The sequence below is a fragment of the Sycon ciliatum genome, chromosome 10, assembly GCF_964019385.1.
Source record: "Sycon ciliatum chromosome 10, ocSycCili1.1, whole genome shotgun sequence".
In the NCBI taxonomy this organism is placed as follows: Eukaryota; Metazoa; Porifera; class Calcarea; order Leucosolenida; family Sycettidae; genus Sycon; species Sycon ciliatum.
In genome coordinates, this window is record NC_088652.1 from 1,089,888 (window position 1) to 1,114,252 (window position 24,365).

Genomic DNA, 24,365 nt, shown 5'->3' on the forward strand with positions numbered 1-24,365 from the left:
GCAACAGGTGCCAACGTCAACTCCGCAACTCTGCTGGTGGACAGCCTCACGCTGGATACGTCACTGCCATCTATTGCAAACTACACGCTGGACATTAACTCTGGTCTTCTCCAGATAGAGTTCACCGAGATTGTCAACATCAACACATTGCGTGCGTCAGCAATCCTCCTGCAGAACGCCGCCAACTCGAGCAGCGCCAACGAAACTCTGCGATTGGACGGCGTCGTTACAAACACTGTTAACAACCGCATCGTCAACATCAACCTGACCTCGGCCGTCTTGAATGCCTTGAAGCGCCTATCTAGTCTGGGCACTGCCACGGGTACCACCTTCCTGGCTGCCTCTCCGTCTCTTGTCAACGACACGAGCGGCAACTTGCTGCTTGAGGTTCTGGCTGACAGTGGCCTGGCAGCTCAGATTCATCGCATCGATCTCACCAGTCCGCGTCTCATCCGATGGTGGTTCAGTCTGGACTCGGGTCTCCTCACGCTCAGCTTCAGTGAGACTGTACGTGGCTCCACACTGCAGATCCGGAACCGTATCACGCTGCAAGATGCGCAGACTGCCACCACACGCTACACGTTCCTTGCGGCGAGCAACGGCACCGCGGTCGACTCCACTCTGCTGAGTGTGATCGTGGGTAAAACCGACCTGGACGCCATCAAGGCTGACACTGGGCTGTTGACGACGGAGAGCAGCAGCTGGATAGTTGCACACCAGTTCACTGTGTTTGACATGAATAACCGCGAGATGGTGCCGATCGTGGACGGAGCAGCACTGCGCATTGTGGCGCTGACCCGCGACCGCACCATTCCCCAACTGCAGAACTTCACACTGGACATGAACGCCGCTCCCCAGCTCACGCTGACCTTCTCCGAAACCGTCGACATCACGTCCATCAACACCTCCGCCATCATTGTCCGCTCTTCAAGCAACACCTCGGCTACCGGCTTTGTCCAGTACCAGTTGACCGGACCCGTACGGCTCACGGGCAACAACAGCAACGTAATCACGATACCTCTAACCCAGACCGATGCCGATCAGATCAAGCTGCTGCCTGGCTTGGCGACGAGTCAGCTGACAACGGCTGTTCTTGTGTCACAATCGGCGTTGAAGGACACCAGCAACAACACACTGAACGTCACCACCCTGGCAAGCCCTGCATCCTACACTGATGATCGCACACCGCCCGTTCTCACTAACTTCACTGTGGACCTAGCCGACGCCATCGTCAATCTCACATTCACCGAAGCCGTGCTCGCTCGCACGTTCAACGTGTCGTCGTTGACTTTCCGCTCCGGTCAGCCCGGCGCTCACAGCTACGCCCTGACTGGCGGTAACGTCACTACACTCGCTCCCACCGTGCTCTCGTTGTCTCTGTCCGCCGTCGATATCAACGCCATCAAGCAGAACCCCAACCTGACCGCCCAGATCTTCCTCTCGGCCCTCTCCAGCCTGGTGGCGGATACAAGCGGCCTGCGGGTGACCTCTATCCCGGACAGCGCCGCGCTGCCAGTGAGGTCGGTTGTGAACGACACCCGGGTGCCGGCACTTCTCTCGTTCGACCTGAAAATGGACGACTTCTCTCTGCCGCTCTATGTTGTGTTGCACTTTGACGAAACGGTGCAGTGGGCCACGGTGAATTCCACGCGACTGACACTTCGCGAGACTGCCGACTCGGATAGTGGTTACACGCTATCAGCCGGCCAGCAGAGTATGATCAACAGCGCTGACATCAACGTCACAGTGAACATTGCCGATGTGTTTGCCCTGCGCAGCCGTGCACCTCTAGCCCAGACCATGGCGACAACGTGGCTCCATGCGGCGAGCGGTCTTGCCGCGGACATGGCTGGCAATGCGTTTGTTGCCACCACTGCCAATCTGCAAGTGCGCGAACACACGGCTGATCTCATTCCGCCAACACTGCTCAACTTCACGCTTGACATGGCAACTGAGCAGCTCGACCTCACCTTCAGTGAGCCTGTTCTTGCAACCTCGCTCACCGATGCCTTCAAGATCACTCTACAAGCCAATAATACCAGCGCGGCGGCTGACTCTGTTAATCTTACCGTTGTCACCGTTACTGCAATCTCTGATACTCACCTACTGCTAAATCTCACCAAGTCCGATGTGGAGCGACTCACCGCCAATCCAAGGCTGGCCATCTCCCGTGACACGACATACGTCTCGCTCGACGTTGGCCTCGTGATCGACAGGGCTAGCAATCCAAGCGGTGTTATCGCGAGCGCATCTGCGCTTCGTGCTGCCGATGTTGTCATCGATACGGTCCTTCCGCAGCTCGTGCGCTTTGACCTTGGCCTGACGGAGAACACACTCGTGTTGTTCTTCAGCGAAGTTGTCAACGCATCGGCATTCAACGCTACCGGCCTCACATTGCAGAACTCTCGCTCACCAACGGAACGGCATCGCCTTAGCGCGGGCAGCGTGACGAACTCGTCCGACGGGACTCGCATCGTCGTGGTGCTGTCTGAGGCCGATCGCAATGCACTACGTGCGCTGGAGCGTCTGGCCGTGTCCAACACGTCACTGTACCTGTCCGTCCTGTCCAGTGTGATTGCTGACATGACCGGAAACCGTCTTGCAACCATTGCCAGTGCTCAAGCGTTGCCTGTGTCAGACTTTGCCACTGACACGCTGCACCCACAGCTGCGATCGTTTGACTTTAACGCATCCAGCGGAGTGATCACTCTGCGCTACGACGAGACCATTCTATCGTCTTCCGTCGACGTCACCGAGCTCACCTTGAGCGGCTCGGACGGTGCAAATTACACGCTGACCGGGACAAGCTCGCACGGAGCAGAGAACACAGCCGATGTGCAGATAACTCTGAGTGCTCAAGATCTTAACGCGCTGAAACTGCTTGGCGTGTGCACAACTAACTCTAGCTGTGCTCTTGACTATAGCAGTCAGTCAGCTAGCGATGCATTCAATCAGACGGTCATCGCGGGCACTACCAACGTCAGCGTCTTCACTTACGACACCATTCGTCCGACGCTGCTCGAGTTCAGCGCCATTGACCTGGCCAGCGGTACGCTAACGCTCTCGTTCAGTGAAGCTGTGCCGCGCAACCGCATCGACCCCACCTCATTCACGCTGCAGACACTGTTTGAGTCCGCGCAGTCTTCCTACCGTCTGACGGGAGGAACCGTGGGAGCGAGCGGTACCAGTATTACCATTCAACTCTCCGATGCTGATCTGATCGCCATCAAGCAAGACCGTAGGCTGTGCACATACCGTGCTACATGTTATATCACAGCCATGGCCAATGCCACGGCTGACTTCACTAGCAACACGCTGGTGCCCGTTCAGGACGGAGCTCCGGGACGCCTTGTGCGCACCTTCACCGCCGATAGTCGCTCGCCTCAGCTGCAGCAGTTTAACTTTGACATGGACAGCGGTAACCTTACGCTGACGTTCAACGAACCGTTGGATGCCCTCTCAGTCGATACCACCCAGATTGTGCTGCAAACGGTTGCTAATATCACGTCTGGTGAGTTTTAGAACTGGCTTTCTCTTTTCTACGTGTACAAGTGTTCTTGCTTGTGTACATGTGTAGGTGTGTGCGCGTGTCTACGTGTGTGTGCGTGTACGTCTCTTTGTCTGCGGGCTAGAATTTGTGCAGCACCACAGCTAGCCTAGTACGATTTGTGCTGAAGCTCTGCAATGCTAACTTTTGAAGTGATATGACTAGGGACAATGCACGTGTGTGCTGGTATGCAAGTAACTGCAGTTGAGAGAATACTCCCGACATGGACCCAGTGTGACCGTTGTCACCTGTGTTTGATCTACTTCTGCTGTGTGATTCCTCTATATTACTATTCCAGGTATTTCGGACATATGACTATTTTCTGTGTGTGTGTGTGTGTACGTGTGTGTGTGTGTGCGTGCGTGCGTGCGTGCCTGCGTGTGTGTGTGTGTGTGTGTGTGTGTGTGTGTGTGTGTGTGTGTGTGTGTGTGTGTGTGTGTGTGTGTGCATTTGTATTGATGCATGTGCGTTTGTCTCTCTGTCATAGGTGGTCAAAGTCTGAGGTTGTCTCCTTCATCCACTTCGTCCACGTCGGGAACATCCCTGTTTGTGCAGTTATCTGCTCAGGATCTGGCGCGTGTCAAGGCCTTACCGGGACTTGCCTCCAGTGGCCGCAACGCGTTCTTGTCGTTCGGCAGTGGATTGGCAAAGGACGTTGCCGTCCCGCCTCAAGCAGTCTCCGCAGTATCAGGTGACGCTGCCACAGGAGTACAAACACTGGTCAACGATACAACTTCCCCACTGCTGCAGAATTTCACCTTGGACCTGGTCAATGATCTGCTGCGCTTGACGTTCAGCGAACCCGTACAACCATCCACGTTGAACCTCTCCTACATTCAGCTTCACAGCGGAGCCAGCGCACCAGCCCCCCACAGCTTCCGTCTCAGCGGCGGATCTCTGGATCCGACGTCATCGCAAGCTGGCGTCAGCGTCATAACCGTGCTTCTGTCCGACGCCGACGTACGCGCCATCAAGCCATCACCGCTGGCCAGCAATCTGAGCACGACGTACTTGAGTGTGGACACCGGCGCGTTGCAGGACATGGCAGGAGTATTAGCAGCACTCACGGCTCACCTGCAAGCCGATCAACACGTAGCGGATTCGTCTCGCGCTCGCCTGACCGCGTTTGAGCTGGACCTGGATGCCCCTGCCACACTGACCCTGACCTTCTCCGATGTTCTCTCCGGTGCGGTACGGGCTAGTGCACTGCGCTTACAGTCCGCCGAGACGGCCATTCTCACACGTCTAGTCACGTTCAGTGCTGGAACCAACACACTGGGAGGGCTACCCGTTGCCGACACGCAGACCATTGTGCTGTATCTCTCCGATGCCGATTCTCTGGCCGTCAAGTCCATTGCCGGTCTGGGAACGAGTGTTGACGATACGTACCTCACGATGAGGGCAGACTTTGCCGATGACTATCTGCAACGTGACGTGGAGCCCATCACCGATGGCTCGGCACTTCAGGCAAACAACGTCACAGTGGATGTAACACCACCCACGCTAATCTCGTTCTCTCTGGATAACAACGCCGCTGTTCTCAATTTGTCCTTCAGTGACTTTGTGGACGTCAGCTCCCTGCTGTTCAGTGGCGTTTCCTTGCAGAGTGTGTTGGGTACGGGCAGGGATAGCAATCAAACTTTGCGTCTCAGCGTCAACAGCACGGCCACACGATCAGCCGACGGTAAGACGGTGAGCATTGCGCTCACGTACGCCGATCAGAGCGCGCTCAAACTGCGCACAGCGCTGGGAACACGGCCCAACAACACGTTTGTCACAATCGACAGTGGCGCCATTCTCGATCTGAACGCCAACAACGTCACGCAGGTCAACTCATCGTTTGCTTTCTCGACGAGTACCGTCATAGAAGACGCTACGTCACCCAAGGTTCTACGATACTCTCTCGATCGCAACACTGGTCGTCTGGTAGTTGTCTTTGATGAGGTCGTTCAAGCCGGCACTTTCGATCCAACGTCGATCACGATTCAGGCTGCAGCCAACGTCTCCACCACTGCTATCAACTCTGTTCGATTGAGCAGCGGCATTCCAACACGTGTGGACGGTGATACGATCACAGTGCAACTGAGCGATGCCGACTTGGACCGCTTGAAGCTCACCGCTGGCCTTGCAACAGACCCTTCCAACACGTTCCTGTCCATCACCTCGTCGCTAGTCCGTGATATGAACAACAGAGCAGCTCAGGTCGTCTCTCCGCAGTCCGCTGCTGGCACGGTCAGCGTGCAAGCAGACATCACCAATCCCTCACTGCAGACCTTCGACTTTGATCTCAACTCTGGCGTCATAACGCTGAACTTCTCCGAAGCCATTCGACCGTCTGACATTGACATCTCCCAGTTCGTGTTCCAGTCGTCGGCCAATTCGTCGGCGCCGGGACTTGCTTCGTACCGTCTTCGTGCAGCTACGATCGTGCCTGCTGGTAACAACACGTTCCGTGTGGTTCTCTCGGCGGCTGATCTCAACACTATACAGTCCCTGACCCAGCTGAGTGCGGCCAGTAACACAACCTATCTGTACTTCAACGCCACTGCGGTGCGCGATACCAGCGGTGTGCCGGTCGTGGCAGTGAATGCCTCCGCCGCTCTGCCTGTGTCCGGGTTTGTTGGTGACACCACCGACCCAGCCTTTACCAGCTTCTCTCTGGATATGAACAGTCAACAGCTTGTGATCAACTTCAACGAGAGTATTGACATTTCTCAGGTCAACCTGGCAGGTATCACGCTGCAATCTTCTGCTACCGGTGCGGCTGTCAACTACACACTCTCCGCAAATAGCAGTGTTATCTCTGCCAACGGACCCCGTCTCGTCATACAACTGGGACCAGTGGACGCCAACGCTATCAAATCGCAGCCGGCACTCGCCAAGTCCTTTGCCAGCACGTTCCTGGCACTCGGCGCCAACGCGGTGTCCGACCCAGCAGGCAATGGCATTGCGCCATTCGTACAGGGTGCATCGCTAGCCTCTGCCGCTAACTACACCACAGATCAATCACGTCCTGCCCTCGACTCATTCAGCTTGAGTCTCGCCACGGGCACCCTGAACATCACCTTCACCGAAGCCGTCAATGTCGACTCCTTCAACGTATCCAGTCTTGTTCTCCGACACAGCTCCAGCGTACAGGACGATCGCTTTGCCCATCGTCTACGCTCGGCTGTTGTCACGTCGTTCAGCTCCGGTAGCGTACTCAGCCTTGCACTGAGCGATGCCGATCAGAACTCTATCAAGAGCGCTACTCCGCTGGCGTCGACCGCTGCCTTCACCTATCTAACCCTAGATAACACCACCGTTCTGGATACCGTCGGAAATCGTGTGGTGCCCGTTGCGCTGCCGTTTGCACGCGGAGCCGAAGGCTACACATCGGACAGCCAGTCGCCGGCTCTGTCCTCGTTTGAATTCGACCTGGACTCCGGCCTGCTGTTTGTCACGTTCTCGGAGAGCATCAACGCATCAGCGGTGACCCCGGGTGCGTTCACGCTACAAAGCTCCAACACGTCTACCCCCGGTAGTGAACACACTATACTCAGTAGCACTGTATTTAACACTTCTCAAACAACAGCAGTCATACAGTTAAGTGCGGCTGATCTGGACGCAATCAAGCAGCTCACCGCTCTCGGCACGGACACCTTGAACACGTTCCTTCGCGTCACCAGCAGTGGGGCAACGGACATCTTTGCAAACCCACTGCAACCGCTCACTGCCGGTCAGGCTCTGGGCACACCCACGGTTACCAAGGATACCACATCACCGCAGCTTACTGTCCTGCACTTCAACTCTCACTCCGGAAACGCAACCTTCTACTTTGACGAAGTGGTCGACACGAGCAGTCTGAACTTCTCGCAGTTCTTCCTGCAGGACGCGGCTTTTGCCAACCGAAGCATCGCCCTTTCAGGTGGCGTTGAGCGACTCGCAAACCCGGCAAATCGCAGCTTTGTGCAGCTGTCGCTGACCGCGGCGGAACTCAACGAGGCGTACCGGCTGGGCATCTGCGCGTCGCGGAACTCCTGCTACATCCGCATCGGCCCCAGCGCTGTGCGTGACATGGCCGGCAACATTGCCGTGGAGATCCAGGACGGCAACGCAACCCGCTCCGATCGGCACGCGTTTGATCGTAATGTGCCTGAATTGGACGTGTTCGTTAGCCTTGATCTGGATAGCGGCGAGCTTGTGCTTAGCTTCACGGAGACCATGCTAGCTACGAGTCTGAATGCCTCGGCTCTGACGCTGCAGAAGGTGTCCGGTAGTACAGCAGACAGACACACACTGAGCGGTGGTACCACGACGTCAGCCGACGGTACTCGCATAGCCATACAGATGCTCAACGCCGACCTGAACGCCCTCAAGTCCAACATCTTCCTGTGCACGGATGTCACTGACTGCTGGGTGAGATTCACATCGGGTCTGTTGACGGACATGGCCGGTAATCCTATCCGGGCCGTTGTCTCCAGCACCACCCTGATCGGCACTCAGACACCATCCAGCGTTATTCCCGATACCAGCGGTCCTCGCCTGGACGAGTGGCACATCGACATGGAAACGGGACGCGTGCGGCTCGTGTTCGACGAGCCCGTCGACTCCAGCACCTTCCAATCGTCCGCCGTGGGCCTCCAAGACAACATCACTGCGTCGGCATCCGTAGCTCTGACCGGCTTTACACCAGTTTCCAGCGGCATTGTCACCGAGTTCTTGTTCGACTTGACCTCAGCAGATTTGCTACGCATCAAGGCAGCCGACTTGGCATCCAACGTGAATGATTCGTACATCACGCTCGGCGAATCGCTGATCAAAGACTCCACCAAAGGAACTAGTAACACTATGCAGCCACTCGTAGACGGTGTGAATGCCACGCAAGCACTCACATACACGTTTGATGTCACCGCTCCCACCGTCACCCAGCTTGTGAGCTTCGATCTCAACCTCGGTCAGCTTGTCATTCGCTTCGACGAGCCCGTCAGCACCGACTCTTTCGTCAGCGAACTATTCTCTCTACGCTCCGCTCTGACCGGTGGGTTTGTCCTAAACCTGACCAATGCCACCGCTACCTATGTAGATGCCACCAGCAAGCTGGATGTCCGCGTGACGCTGTCGGATGACGACGTTCGCGCTGTGCTCACCAACGCCGGCCTAGCCACGGACGTTGCCGACACGTTTGTTGCCGTGAGCGCTGGCGGTATCACAGACGTCAGCGGACGCTCGGTACCGAGCTCGCCGACCCGTGGAGTGCAGACCTTCATCCGGGACTCGAACAAGCCAGATCTGCTACGCTTCTCTCTGGATATGAACACCGGACTAATCTCGCTGACGTTTGACGACATTGTCTCCGTCGCCACCCTGGAGGCGAAGGAACTACTCCTGCAGTACAACCGCAGCAACATACTTGTATATCAACTAACAGGTGGCTCCAGTGGAAGTGCAGATGGTTACACCGTCGAAATCAACATCACGCAAACGGACCTGAATGCCATCAAGGCTCAGCGTGGTCTCGCTGTGTCGCAGAACTCCACGTTCCTCTCCATCACGGCGCAGGCCATCAAGGACGTGTCTGATCTTGTCCTGGAGACCATCGTACCGGAGCTGGCGCTGCGTGCAAACGTGTTTGTAGCCGATACTACCCCACCGTCGTTGATCGGTTGGCAATTCAACATCGATACCGGCCGTCTGCGTCTGTCCTTCACCGAAACCGTAGATCTGAGCGTGTTCAACGTCTCCAGCATCGTATTGCAGAATGCTGCCGATATCGCCGCAGCTACTGAGTTCCTGGCGCTCACGGGTGGTACGTTTGTTGCCACGCCAAGCAACGCCTCGTCAACACCAGAACTGATTTTGTCCACGGCCGACCTGAACGCCATCAAAGCATTTGTCAACCTTGCTCATCTCAACTCGTCTTCGTATCTCTCCCTCGCCAACGGCACAGTAGCTGATATGGTCGGAAACGAGGTTGTGCCCATCCCCAGCGACAAAGCACAGCCAACTCAGCTGTTAAGCGCCGACCGTACGGCTCCGTCCCTGACGTCGTACGACTTCTCGCTGGACACCGGCGTGATTAATTTGACGTTTGACGAGACGGTGAACGCTTCCAGTATCTTGCCGCAACTGTTCACGCTTTACAGCTCTCCCAGCTTGTTGGCCGATCAGCAGTTTACGCTGCGCGGTGGCAACGTGTCACGCAAGGATTCCACCATAGTCAGCATCACACTGACTCGCGATGACCTGAACTCGCTGAAGCAGCTGGCCGCTCTGGGAATAAGCAACAGCAGTCTCTTCTTGAGCTTCCCGGCGACAGCGCTGTCCGACACGGCGTCCAATCCCATCGCGCCGATCATTGCTGGACAAGCTCAACCTGTGAAGGTGTTCACTCGCGATACCACCGCTCCCACTCTGGATGACTTGTCACTGGATATGAACGCGACCACCTTGACCCTGTCATTCTCTGAGACCGTCGACGCTAGCAGTCTGCGTGCGAACCAGATCACAATCCAGAGCGCGGCCAATGCCTCGGCTTCCGGCGCTGTTACCTACACGCTCACTGACCTCACCACGACCGTGTCTGGAAACTCGTCTGTTCTCGTCCTGCCGCTCTCTCGTGTGGATGCCGACGCGATCAAGGCCTTGACTGGCCTCGCAACATCAGCCTCTAACACGTTTGTGTCCCTCACATCAGCAGCGGTGGCCGACATGGCACGCCTTGCAGTGGCCGAAGTCCCCAGTGACTCAGCCACTGGAACGCTCGCACTGAACTTCACGGGTGATGTCACTCAGCCACAGGCATCGTCGTTCAACCTCGACATGAACGGTGCTCCTTTGTTGACGATCGACTTTACGGAGTCAGTCAACCAGTCCAGCTTGAACTTCTCACAGATTGTCATTGTTGGAACCGGAGGTGCTACATACAGGCTCACTGGAGGCACTGTCGAGAGTACGAATGGCTCGACTGTCCAGCTTCGCCTGTCAACATTTGACGCCAACGAGCTCAAGAAGCTAACCGACGTGGCTACCGTCCGTGCGAACACCCTGCTCTCGCTTGGATCATCCGCCATCAAGGACACTGCAGGTAACGCTGTCGTTGCTGCTCCCATCTCGCGTCCGCTGTCTCAGCGTACGTACGCAGCCGACATTACCAATCCAGTACTGACCAACTACCGACTGACAATGACCAACGACGTACCTCCACTCCAGCTTGTGCTCTCATTTTCGGAAACTGTCAACGTGTCCACGTTCGACGTGACCGAGATTGTTCTCCAGCTCTACCCGAATAACACTGACCTAGCTACAACATCGTATCGTTTGACCAACGCCACTTATGACCCAGCAAACACCGACGTCTTGGTGCTAAACATTAGCGCCACGGATCTTGCCGCCATCCAGGCGCTGTATCCGCTTGCATCCACACCAGCACAGACGTATCTGTCTATGTCATCAGCTGTCATTGCCGATATTGTTGCCTTACCGCTCACGGCCATCAGCGACACGCAGCCAAGGGCGATCGAGTCGCACACTGCCGACTTGACCCGACCCAGCCTACGATCATTCTCCCTGGACCTGACGGCACAGACCTTGCTGCTCAACTTCACAGAGGCAATGCAACCCTTGTCGTTCATCCCGGCGCGTCTCACAATCCACGCTGCCCGAGCATCATCTGCAACGCAGTATGTCCTGAGTGGAGGAGTAGTCAGCACATTCGGCGCAACATCGCTTCTTGTCAACATGACTGACACGGACCTGAACGCGCTCAAACAGCTTCTGGACCTCGCTGTGAGCAACACGTCTACGTATGTCAGCCTCCGCGATGGCGTGGCTCAAGACCTTTCCAATAACCTCGCTCATCCGATTGCGCTGGCCCAAGCACTCAGTGTCAACATCTTCAGCACCGACGTGACGCAGCCACGACTTCTCGCCTTTGACTACGACGTCAACGCTAGTCTGATCACGCTGGTCTTCTCGGAAACCGTAAACGTGTCGGCCTTCAACCCAGCCGGCATCGTGCTGCAGAACTCACGCTCTGCCACTCCTCCGGTCAGCTATCGTTTGACAGGAGGAAACACGACATCGGTCAATGGACCCACCATCAAGTTGTATCTGTCGCTTGCCGATCAGAACGCCATTAAGGCACTCCGTTCCCTGGCCAACGGTACGAGCAGCACATTCATTCGCGTCGACAGCAGCCTGGTTTCGGACGTCGCTCGCAACGCAATCCTCGCCCTGACCGGCGCCCAGGCACTAGCAGTGCGTACGTACGGTACGGATACAGTCCGCCCCACACTCACTGACTGGACTCTGGATCACAATGCCGAGCAACTGACCCTGTACTTTGACGAGACCGTTATTGTCTCGACACTTCAGACCACCAGCATCACCCTCCTGCAATCGCGCGCCGCTGACTCCGATGCAAACTTCACCTTGACAACAGCCAGCAGCACTACCAGTGCAGATGGTCCAGTTATCGTCATCAACCTTGGCCTAGCAGATCACAACGAAATCAAGCGTCTGCCTCTCTGCACCAGCGAGGCCGATTGTTTCATCACCTTCCCGGATGGAACCGTTGAGGATGCTGAAGGCGGTCAACTGGTCGAGGTGTCCGCAGCCAATCCACGGCGCGTGTTTAACCTGACTTCAGACGTTACCATCGTACGTCTCGTCGAGTTCTCGTCCTTCGATCTGAGCCTTGGCATCATCACAGTGAGTTTCTCCGAAACGGTCAACACATCCAGCTTTGTCTATTCGAATATCACTCTGCAGGAACTGTTTGAACAGCCAGTGCGTAAATACAACCTGATTGCAGCCGTCGCGTCTGGTAACTCTCATACCGTCAACCTGACGCTCAGCACCGCAGACCTGGCCAACATCAAGACAGAACGTAACATCTGCACTCGCCGTGGCAACTGCTACATCAGCATTGGCTCCGGTGCAGTGAAGGACATGAGTGGACAGGCTTCACAGAACGTCGCCGAAGGTCATCCGGGTTTCATTGTTCAGCGATTCGTTGCCGATCAAACTCCACCTCGCCTCGATGGCTGGAAGCTGGATCTTGAGTCGAACACTCTGACACTCGACTTTGATGAAGTTGTCGATCCGGCAACTCTCGTCACGACGGCCATCCGCGTCCAGTCGAGCAATGACAGCACGACTGCACTCTCTCACCGCTTGTCTCTGCTATCGCGAACGTTCAGCGTTGTCGGCCAGAGCGTTGTGGTTAACCTCAGCTCTGCCGATGTTCTTGCCCTTAAGTCGTCCACTTACGCCAAATCTGACGTAGACACGTTCATCGCCCTCGATCAGGCTGCCATCCGTGATGTGGCCTTTGCTCCCAACGCTCTCAATGTCGTCTCGGGTACTGCACTGACCGCCGGTGGATACACACCTGACAGCACCGCGCCTGGACTGCAGTCGTTCCATCTGGACCTGGCCACAAATGTCGTTGTGATGACGTTCGACGAACCGGTTTCCACGGACACTCTCAACCTCACCTCGCTGACCTTCCACTCGTCCGCCGCAGCCGATAGTCCCAACATCACGCTGACCGGGGGTGAGGTCACCAGCAATGCCGACCGAACCATTGTCACCGTGTCTCTCCTGCAATCCGACATCGCACGTCTCAAGCTTGACACGCGTATCGCCACCACTCGTAACAACACTTACCTGACTTTGCTCGCCGCGGCCATTCAGGACACGGCTGGTAACGAGATCGCAGCGGCCGACCGCAGATCCGCGGCCGTGTATACGAGCGACAGCACGCGATTGCAGCTGTTGGCGTTCTCCGTTGACATGAGCACGGGCGCCATGAATCTCACGTTCTCCGACGTAGCACTGCTGGCCACCCTAGACCTGGCCAAGCTCACACTGCAGGACTCTCGCAAGGCAAACGTCAGCTACACGTTGAAATCATCCACGTCCGTGGCCGGATCTACATCGGGTCAAGTGCTACGCGTCGTCATCTCACCAACTGATCTTGTTGCCATTCAACGCACTGGACGCATTGCCAACAGCGCCGGCGACACTTTCATCACGTTCACCGCTGAGCTCGTTGACGACTCGTCCTTCGTGGATGTTGTTGCTGTTACCGACGGCAACGCAGTACCCGTTGGTGTGTATCTGCCGGATATAACACCACCTGCTCTGCAAGACCTGCAGGTCAATCTAACCAGCGGTGAGATCGTGCTCGTCTTCAGTAAGCCTGTCTCGGCGTCAAGTCTTGACTTCACGCGTGTCCTCCTGCAGAGCGCCGCCAACGCCACCAACACCACCGGCGCAGTCACGTATGGCTTGACGGCGGGTACGGCCGTTGCTAGCGGCGACGGTCTCCGCGTAACCGTGGCGATCACACCGGACGATCTGGACGCTATCAAGCTGCTACGCTCGCTCTTCACAAACGCCTCCAACAGCTTTGTGAGCCTGGGTGACGGCGCCATACAAGACTTGTCAGGCAATAACATTAGTGGTACTCCTGAAGGTGAAGCTGTTGGCGTTGCACCGGGTTCGTTCGCCGAGGACAAGAAGCCCATCGAGCTTCTCGCCTATAACCTAGATCTTGACGGCGTTCCCAGTCTAACCCTGAACTTCTCCGAAGTGCCCGACATCACCACGTTCAACTTCTCCTCCATCGTCCTGCAGAGCGCCGCCAATTCATCTGTCGCGCAGTTCATCTACCGCCTAACCGGTGGGATCCTGCAGCCTGGTCAGACAGCGTCGATCACGTTCAATCTAACCGACGCCGATGCTGATGCCATTAAGGTGGCCGCTCGGCTGGCAAACTCTCCCCTGGATACGTTCCTGGCTATCTCTCCGGGACTGGTCCGCGACATCAGTGCTAACCCTGCGGTGGTGATACCGAGCGCCTCGGCTCTACCCGCCGGCGGTGTGGTAGGTGATATCACCAAGCCTGCTCTGCGATCTGCCCAGCTTGATCTCGACCGCGGAGTGCTGCAGCTCAGCTTCTCCGAGGCCGTGCAGGTTGGTGCGCTGTTTAACATCTCACAGCTGCAGTTACAATCACTGGCAAACAGCAGTGCCGCGGGAGCACTGGCGCTCATCTTCCGGAACGTCAGTCTGCCAAGCACGCCTTCGCGTGTCCTGAATATCACCATCGGAGCGGACGATCTCCAGCGCCTTGCCCTGAACGCCGGCATTGCCCTCGACTTGAACAGCACGTTCATTAGCCTTACATCGGCCTTGGCCAGTGACAGCGCAGGAAACACTGTTGACGCGCGCAACTCTGCGCAGGCACTGCAGGTGAACGCGTTCGTAGAGGATGAGACGCCGCCCGTGCTGCGGTCCTTCGTCTACGATTCCAGTACGGATACACTTGTGCTGACGTTCTCCGAGGCTGTCAATGCCAGCGCCGTACGCCCGGATCTCATCGCGTTGCAGAACGCAAACGGAACGGCGTCCCGACAACTCACGGCCGCCTCTCGTGTTATCTCGCCAAGCGGACGCATCATTCGTATCCGTCTTGGCGAAGCGGATCGCGATGCCATTCGCACTAACCCCGCACTACTGCAAGGCCTGGATAGCACCACACTGAACCTCTCTGCTTCCGCCATTCAGGACATGTATCGCAATCCATCTGTGGATACGTTGTCGGCCATTCCAGCAGCTAGTATTGTTCCTGACACGTCACGTCCAAGCTTGGACTCGTTCAACATCGACCTCAGTAACAACACACTGACGTTGATCTTCTCTGAGACGGTCAACGCCAGCCAGGTCAACGTGTCCGGTATACAGCTGCTTGGCTCCAACGACACCGGTCTTACTGCCGTGCTGTATACGCTACAGTCGAGTACAATCACGTCTGCGTCGGCAACACGCGTTGTCATCTCGCTAAGCCAAGAGGACCGCGACAGCATCAAAGGTAACTCGTTATTGGCCGGTTCGAACACCAGCACCTTCCTGACTCTGCTCCCGGACACTGTCACAGACATCGGTGGTAATCCATCACAAGCGGTCACCGTACCTCGGGCTGTCAGTACGTTCAGCCCCGACACCGTTCCGCCACAGATCTCCGACTTTGAGTTCAACCTGAACGCCGGTACCTTGACGCTGACGTACGATGACACAATCGTTGGAACGTCCGTGAATCCAGCCACGCTAACATTCTCTGACCTCGCTGCAGTCGTCAACTACACTCTGACTGGATCGCGTGCCATCACCAGCACCAACGCATCGATCATCACCATCGACTTGAGTGATCGCGATCTGGATGCCCTGAAGGCGCGTCCATCATTGGCCACGTCTCCCGCATCGACCGTTCTCAACATCGCAGCGCAGTCAGCGCTCGACACAAGCAGCAATCCGTCGCTGGCATCCGTCGCTTTGACATCGCCTGCCTTCACCAATGACACGCGCCGTCCGGAATTGCAGTCGTTCTCTCTCTCCCTGCAGAACTCAAGCCTCACACTGACGTTCAGCGAGCATGTGGACATTGCCTCGCTCAACGTTACCAACATACTCTTACACTCGCTGGCGAATTCATCCGCTGGCACTCGCTTCTCGCTGACCGGCTCCCAGCTCATCAGCATCAACGGCAGCGAAGTCTTCATCTCTCTGCTGACCAGTGATGTTCATAACCTAACGTTCTTGGACCAGCTGTGTTCATCGCCGCTCAACTGCTACCTGTCTCACGGTATTGGCCTTGTCCGCGATTCCTCTCGACTCTCTGTCCTCCCACACACAGGCAACAACACTCTGAAGAGTCAGCGCGTTGTACAGGATCAAACCAACCCGTCACTGTCCAGCTTTGTACAGCTGGATCTGAACACGGGTCGGCTAACCCTCTCCTTCAGCGAGGTGATGAACGTCAGCACGCTGAGACCGGATCAGGCACGCCTGCAAAGCTCCGCCGGCATACCGGCACGCGGAGTGGAGACCTCACTCGCCGGGGCAACCGTTGTCGGGGGCGACGGCACTAGCGTCGTTCTGCAGCTCAACGGGACCGTTCTTGACAACATCAAGAAGTCGCCGACGCTGTGCAGCGGCCAGAGCAACTGCCTCATCCGCTTCAGCCCCGACTTCCTGCAAGATATGTCTGGCAACAAGATCACGGCGATCGGTGATTCGTCCACCTCCATTCCAGGTCAGTATCCCGATCTGGGTGTGGTGGCAGACACGAGTGGCCCAGTCATTCAGAACTTCAACTTGAACATGCAGGATGGAGTGTTGATTGTCACGTTCGACGAAGTCATCAGTGGTTTCTCGTTCGACGGCACTGCGCTGACCATACAGGCGGGAGATAACTCCACCGTTGCACACACGCTGGCAGACGTTCCGCGCACCAGCGTAGATTCCACCGGTAACCCAGTGTTCACCATCAAGCTCTCGCAGTCTGATCTGAACCGTATCAAGGCCACACCAGGACTGGTCACTAACGCCAACTCCACCTATCTGACTTACACCAGTGCTGTTGCCGTGGATACGGTTTTCGCGGCAGCACAGCCGGCAGTGAACGGTCGGAACGCCCTGCGTGTCCGTGCGCTCACCTCTGACAGCGTGGCGCCGAGCCTGACCGCGTTTGCACGTATCAGCCTGGGTCCGAGCACGCTGCGTCTACAGTTCACGGAGCCCGTTGACACCACGTCGGTCGACTTCTCGCGTATCAGCCTGCTGAGCAGCGGCGACCCCAGTACTGCAGTCACTATCAATCTAACCAGAGGTGGCGCACAGCTTGTCGCCACCGACTTGACCGTTCTTGAGCTGGCCCTCGGTGAGCTAGACCGTCTCAACATAAAGCTTGAGGAGCGCCTAGCCACAAGCAAGGATACATCGTACGTACGCCTGGCAGCCGGTGCTGTACGTGATGTGGCCGGTAACAACGTAACCGCCAGCAGTGTACCGAACGTACAGGAGTACAGAGCCGACACACAGGCACCGAGCCTGCTCACTTTCTCCCTGGACATGAACACGGGAACTCTGAACATGACGTTCGATGACGTAGTCCGCTCCAACGACACGCGCTTCTCTACCATTCAACTTCACAGTGGCAGCACCCTGCCAGCTCTGTCTACGTATCAACTCTCTGGGGGTTCCACAGACTCCAGCAAGAGCTTCACCATCTCCGTCACTCTCACCGACACGGACGTCTACGAGCTCAAGCGCCGCAGCCTGCTGGCCAAGAACGTGAACAACACATACATCACGTTCCCTGCCGGTGCCATCACTGACTACGGTGGACTAGGCTCAGCAGCTGTGATCAATCCACGGCGCGCAACCGCGTACATTGCCGATAGCACTCGTCCCACACTGCTGCGCTTCGAGCTCAGTATTGCGCAGGCGCAGATGCAGGTAGATTTCAGTGAAGTCGTGGACCTGGCAACGTTCAACATGTCTCAGTTGACACTACAGAGCGTGAGCAACACCAGCACCTCCCTGCCGTTCCAGTCATATTCACTGACCGACGCCAGCAGTATCGCGTTCACCGGGCGTTCACGTGCCCTAATTCGCATCGGCGCCGTCGATCTCCACCGCATCACGCAGAGAACTCAGCTTGCGACCGCCAACTCCTCGACGTACATTTCCATCACGCCTGGTCTTGTGCGCGACACAGCTGGCAACCAGATCCAACCCATCGATGCCAGTTCTGCGTTGGTTGTGGTGGCATTGCGTGCCAATCTCGATGCTCCTACTCTGCTAAACTACACCATGGATGCCGACGCATCTCGCATTGTACTGACCTTCTCCGAGGCAGTGGACCTCAGCAACTTCTCGCCAACGCAGCTCACTCTTCTTGACGCAGCCAACATCTCTGCGGCACGCAACACCTTCCGTCTCACCGGAGGAACCGTGCTGTACGACGGGAAGGATCAAGGATTCGCCGGCTCGGCCATTGTCACGGTCGTCTTTTCCGACAGCGATGACGACACGCTGAAGCAGAACTTTGCCCTGGCACAGTCACAGGCAACGTCATTCCTTGTCACCGACCTGGCCAACATTACCGATTTTGAGGGGCAGAGATTCACCGGAGCACCCAGCTCATCAGCAGTACCTGCTTCCAGCTTTGTTGCCGATCAAACTGGTCCGCAAATCCGAACATACATGTTTGATCGTAACACTGGTAAACTAACGATTGTTTTCGATGAGCTCATGCGTAATGGTACGTTTGACCCAGCCGGTCTGCTCCTTGTCAATGCTTCATCTCCACCGCAGGCAACTTACAACCTCTCAGGGACAGCGTTTGTACTGGAGAATCGCACCGTCACACTACAGCTGACCCCTGCTCAGCTGTTTTCACTTCGCTCCACGGGCAATGTCGGCTCGACGGCACAGGAAACGTTCCTCTCCGTCGGAGCCAGCACAGTGCAGGACATCCTTAGCAACCCGGCCGTTGTCGTGCCAATCAGCGCGGCACGTGGCGTGACGAACTACACTCGCGATCAGACCAGTCCGACTCTTCTCGGCTTCAACCTGGACGTGGACTCTGGCCTGCTGAACTTCACCTTCTCTGAGCCAATGGCCGTCAACTCTGTGAACTTCTCACAACTGCTTCTCCAGGGTACGGCCGGTGGCCAACCGTCTCTATCTCTGGAAAGTAGCTCTGTCATATCCGCCAACGGCGATACCGTCATTGTGCAGCTGTCACGCGCCGATCTCAACCGTCTCAAGTCCGAGCGCAACCTGGCGTCGAACGCGTCAACTCTCTTCCTGACGTCGCTAGCACGTGCAATCACCGACACTGGTGGCAACGCCCTGACCGCGGTGACTGCGTTCAACGTGAGCACCTTGCTACCGGACGTCACACCGCCTGAGTTCAACGGTTTTGACGTGGTGTTCCCGACCGGCACACAGCCACTGCACATCGTGCTGCACTTCAGCGAGCCGATCGATTTCCGCACCATCAAACAAGATCAGTTTGCGTTCCAGACCGCTGTGGACGGTGGCGCAGCGTATTCCCTGCGCAGCACACCTATGCCCACAGTGAACACTGCCGATATCGATCTGGTTGTTGACGGTGCAGACCTTGCGGTCTTCCGCAGCCTGAACCCGCTTCTCAACACTCCGAACAACACATTTGTATACATCGGTGTGGATACTTTCCGTGACATGGTTGGTCTGCAAGTACCAGAGATTCCTCTGACAGCCGCTCGACAAGTGTCCCGTCACAACGTGGAGCTAGTCCAGCCTATACTGCAGAGCTTCACGCTGAACGCCAACGATTCCGCCATGGTACTCTACTACAACGAACCTGTCCTGGCGTCATCGTTCGACCCCAAGCAGCTTGTCATCCAGTCTGCTGCGGATAGCAATGCCACAAGCTACAACTTTGCTAGCAGCACTGCCCGCAATCTCAACACGAGCACTCTGCGCGTGGACATCGCCGTCACGGACATGGATGCCTTGCTGAGCCACTTCTCTCTGGCTGTCAACGCCAGTACGACATACCTCGCAGCCGGCGAGGGTCTTGCCTCGGACGTCTACCTGAACAAGGCCGTTCCACGCGCAATCACCTCTGCCATGCCCGTCAGCGAGTATGTGTCCCGAACGGGAAGCCTTCGCTTGGTACGATTCACATTCAACCTGAACGGACAGGAACCTCTGCAACTGCTATTCTCCGATGTCATCGACATCTCCACATTCAACTTCTCCCTGATCCTTCTGCAGAACTCATCCTCACCACCACTGTTGACGTTCTCGATCCGCAACGCCACCATCAACCGAGACAACAGTGCCCTTGTTCAGGTGTACCTGAGTGCGGCTGAGAAGACGCGCTTGAAACGCCTTAGCGGCATTGCCAACACACCAAACAACACCTTCGTCTCCTTCGTCGGTACAATTGCGTCCGACATTCGCGGCCGAGCTGTTGACCCCATCTCTTCAGCCACACCGTATCAAGCCGATGCTGTCGTTAGTGATCAGGACCCGCCAAGGATCGAGCGCTTCAATCTCGACCTCGACCAGGGAACGCTGGAGATATTCTTCGACGAGACCGTCCGCACATCCTCTCTCCAAATTGCGCAGTTCCGCTTCCAAGACACAGCCCCAGCATCACAGGCAACGTATGATTTGGTTTCGAGCAGCAGCTCTGATCCAGACGATGTGTCTTCCATCACGATCACACTCTCTCAAGAGGACCTGAACGGAATCAAGAAGGAGCTGCTCTGTTTGGACAAGGACGACTGTTTCTTGCGCTATTTCAACGGCTCCATCTCCGACGTCTTTGGTCTGGCAACGGCCACTCTAGCCGATAAAGACGCCATTGCTGTAACGTCGTACGTGGGAGATAGCCAAGCACCCAGACTGGTGGCTTTCTCCGAGTTCAACAACGACAACGGAACCCTCACTCTGTCCTTCTCGGAGAGCATCAATGCATCGTCGCTACGCTTTGCATACTATCAACTGCAGTCGTTCTCGCAGGCACCATTCCAGTCGTTCAACTTGAGCCTGGCCACGACCGTCCCGAGCGGTAACAGCCCTAGCATTGTCATGAAGCTGAGTGCTGGCGATCACACGGCCGTGAGACGCCTCTCCCACCTCTGTGCCACACGCGGTACTTGCTACATCTCGGCTCTGAACAACAGCGCCCAGGACATGGCAGGTTTCTATGTGCCGGTGGTGGCTGCCGATCGCGGTCTTCCCGTTCAGCGGTTCATAGCCGACGTTACCATGCCAACCCTCGACTCGTTTGCGCTGAACCTTCAGAACGGTAGTCTTGTGCTGCAATTCAGTGAGGCTATTGACGTCTCGGCGTTCCGTGCGTCCGACATCACCTTGCACGCCGGACGCAACGCAAGCAGTGCCTCGCGCACAATTCAGGACAGCGCTGTCATCACCGCCCTCGACCAATCATCTGTTGCCGTGCGTCTTTCGGCCGCCGACATCCGCTCCCTGCAGTCGCTGGGAATCGGCCGCTCTACAGGCACCACGTTCATCACTCTGCCCGGTGGCCGGGTCTACGACCTGGCACGCACTCCCAACGCGCTGGCAGCTATACCGCTGAGCTCGGCTGTAGGTGTGACCAGCCTGACTGACGATACGGCTGAGCCAAAGCTAGACTCGTTCACCGTGGACATGCGCACGGATCAAGTCACCTTGGTCTTCAGCGAGCCAGTACTGCTTTCCTCTTTCAACACCTCACAGATAACACTCTCCGGAACGGATGACCTGACGAACGTCTCCGCCGCATACACGCTCACTGGCGGACGCATTTCACCTACGGACGTCCTCGCCTCCAACACCATCACAATCAACCTGAGCCGTGACGACATCGTCGCGATCAAGTCCAACGCTTCTCTGGCCGTCTCTGCGCAGACCAGCCTGCTGTCGTTGGGTGGTCGCACCGCAGAAGACGCTGCAGGTTTGAGAGTCGCAGCGGCCACGGCCCGCCCCGTCGACACGTTTGTTGCCGACGATATCGCGCCGGTGCTGTCAAACTACACCGTCAACATGAACATCGGAGTGCTTAACTTGACATTCAGTGACGTCGTGGCTGCCAGTTCCTTCCGCCCGCAGTCGTTCACGCTGCAACGACGTGCTCAGTCTGCAGCCGGTGAGCGGTACACACTGACAGCGGCAAGCAGAGTTCTGTCAACGGACGGTTACGTTGTGTCTGTATCACTAGGTACTGACCTGCAGGGCATCAAGACGGTGCCCGAACTGGCCTCATCACCCGATACAACATTCCTCACCGTATCCGCTACAGGCATTGACGATCCAATACAGCAAGATGTCCGAGCCATCACAAACGGCAAGGCACTCCAAACCGCCGGTCTTGTCAGCGATGACCTTGCTCCGCTGTTGCAACGCTTCACCATCGACATGAATGCAGGAACTCTGAACCTGTCGTTCTCCGACACTGTGGATCTCACAACGGTCAACATCACGCAGATCACACTGCGATCGGACGACGGACTCGACGCGTACACACTGACCAACTCCACCGTGACCCTGAGCCCAGACGGCACTGTTACCCTGATCTCCCTGAGTCAAGTCGACCTGAACGCCATCAAGGCCCTGCCACGTCTGGCACAGTCCGCCAACTCCACATTCATCACATTCACGTCGGCACTGCTCCGGGACATTGCAGGCAATGCTGTGCGTGCGGTCGACAACACCACCACCGTTGCCGCACAGTCCTTCTCCCAGGACAGCACACCGCCGACACTGCTCAGGTTTAGTCTTGATACCAATGAGTCAACCATTACGTTTGTCTTCTCGGAGACCATCAACTCTTCGTCAATCAACCTGGCTCAGTTTGTCTTGCAGAATGCTGCCAACCGTTCACAAGCTAGTGCCACGCAGACTCTACAGCGTGTAGCACTCGGAGACGACAATCTCGTCCACTACACTGTTACTTTGCCGCGTGATGTCATCCTGTCGCTGCAAAGCAAGACGCTACTGGGCACGGGAACTGCCGACACGTTCCTGTCCCTGCTGCAAGGTGCTGCGTATGACATGGCTGGCTTGCCTCTCTCCGCCATCGCGGACAGCAGTGCACTGCGTGTTAGCGATGTCACTGTTGATAGTGCGGCGCCCAGCTTGCAGGCATTCTCCCTTGACCTCACTCAGAACTTCATCAACCTGACGTTCTCCGAAGCTGTCAACGCCTCGTCCATCCAACCGACCGCGTTCCGTCTCCAATCCGGCACTGCAGCCAACTCCACGCTGTATGCACTGAACGGGGGAGACGTCACCAGCATCGATCTGACAACGCTTCAGCTGCGCCTGACAGCCTCCGACGCCAACGCCATCAAGCTGCTCACCGATCAAGGCCTATCCACGTCGGTCAACAGTACATTTGCCTGGATCACTGACCTCTTTGCCAAGGACAATTCTGACAACAACATTGTGGGTATCCCATCCACAAACCCGCTACGAGCCAGTGGCTTTGTTGAAGATCGCAAGCTACCCACGCTAAGCTCTTGGTCTCTGGACCTGGATGCCGGCGCGGTCAACATCACGTTTGACGAGACCATCCGACACACGTCCGTCTTCCTCTCGCAACTCTCCATCGACAACGGACTGCAAACGTCTGTACCGATCGGCACCGGCAGCACGCTGATCTCACTCAGTGACCCGGTCGTGCGTATTCTACTCAGCAACGCTACCATATCGGCACTGAAGCTGGCTACCGACTTGGCCACTTCACCGGCCGACAGTTTCCTGCGTTTGCAACGCTCTGCCGTCGCGGACATGGCCGGTAATCAGTTCTCCGGCCTGCGTCAGTCCATCCCGGTCGTTGGTTACACAGCGGACACGCAAGCACCACGAGTGCAGTCCGCCGCGCTCAACCTCACCGCTCAGCAGATCACGCTTGTCTTCGACGAGGAGGTACTTGTCAGCAGTCTCCGTGGCGACCGACTCGTCATCCAGTCCACAGCTAACGGCAGCGACGCAGCCAGCACCAGTGTGAGATTCTCGGACGCTTTAAGCAGCGCCAGCGTGAATGGCCGTACCATCGTGTTAGATTTACCCCGTGCCGACCTGGATCTAATCAAGTCACAGGCACAGCTCGGAAGCGCCGCCAACAACTCGTTCCTGTCGTTCGTCTCCTCCTTCATCAGCGACATGGCTGGTGTGGGTGTACAGAGCATCGCGCAGTCCGACGGAATCCGTATCAATACTGTTGCTCCCGACACGATACCTCCCACAGTAACAGGTAGGCATTGTTCTGAACTTAGGTTTAGTGGCGATGGATTAATTTATAGAACAGAAAAGGACCAAAGAAGTACAAGTGACGCTATAATGTCCACTAACACCACCAGTTACTAAACAGTCAGGACATGCGATAACATTGCACATTGTTCCTTGGTCTTTTCTTTTCTATAAATTTATCCTTGGCTCTGCATCTGAGGCTATGGATTAGTTCTCTGACAGCCATTGA

The 24,365-nt window shown here is 56.5% G+C and overlaps 1 protein-coding gene across 1 annotated transcript in view; it reads left to right on the plus strand.

Annotated features, from left to right (window-relative positions):
- The window catches only part of LOC135825719 (uncharacterized), a gene marked incomplete in the record, with an annotated part of 167,999 nt that overhangs the window by 100,554 nt on the left and 43,080 nt on the right, over positions 1–24,365 (plus strand). The window contains 2 exon segments of the mRNA XM_065338340.1: positions 8–3,511; positions 4,035–24,140. Of these exon segments, the coding sequence (XP_065194412.1) occupies positions 8–3,511; positions 4,035–24,140 (23,610 nt within the window).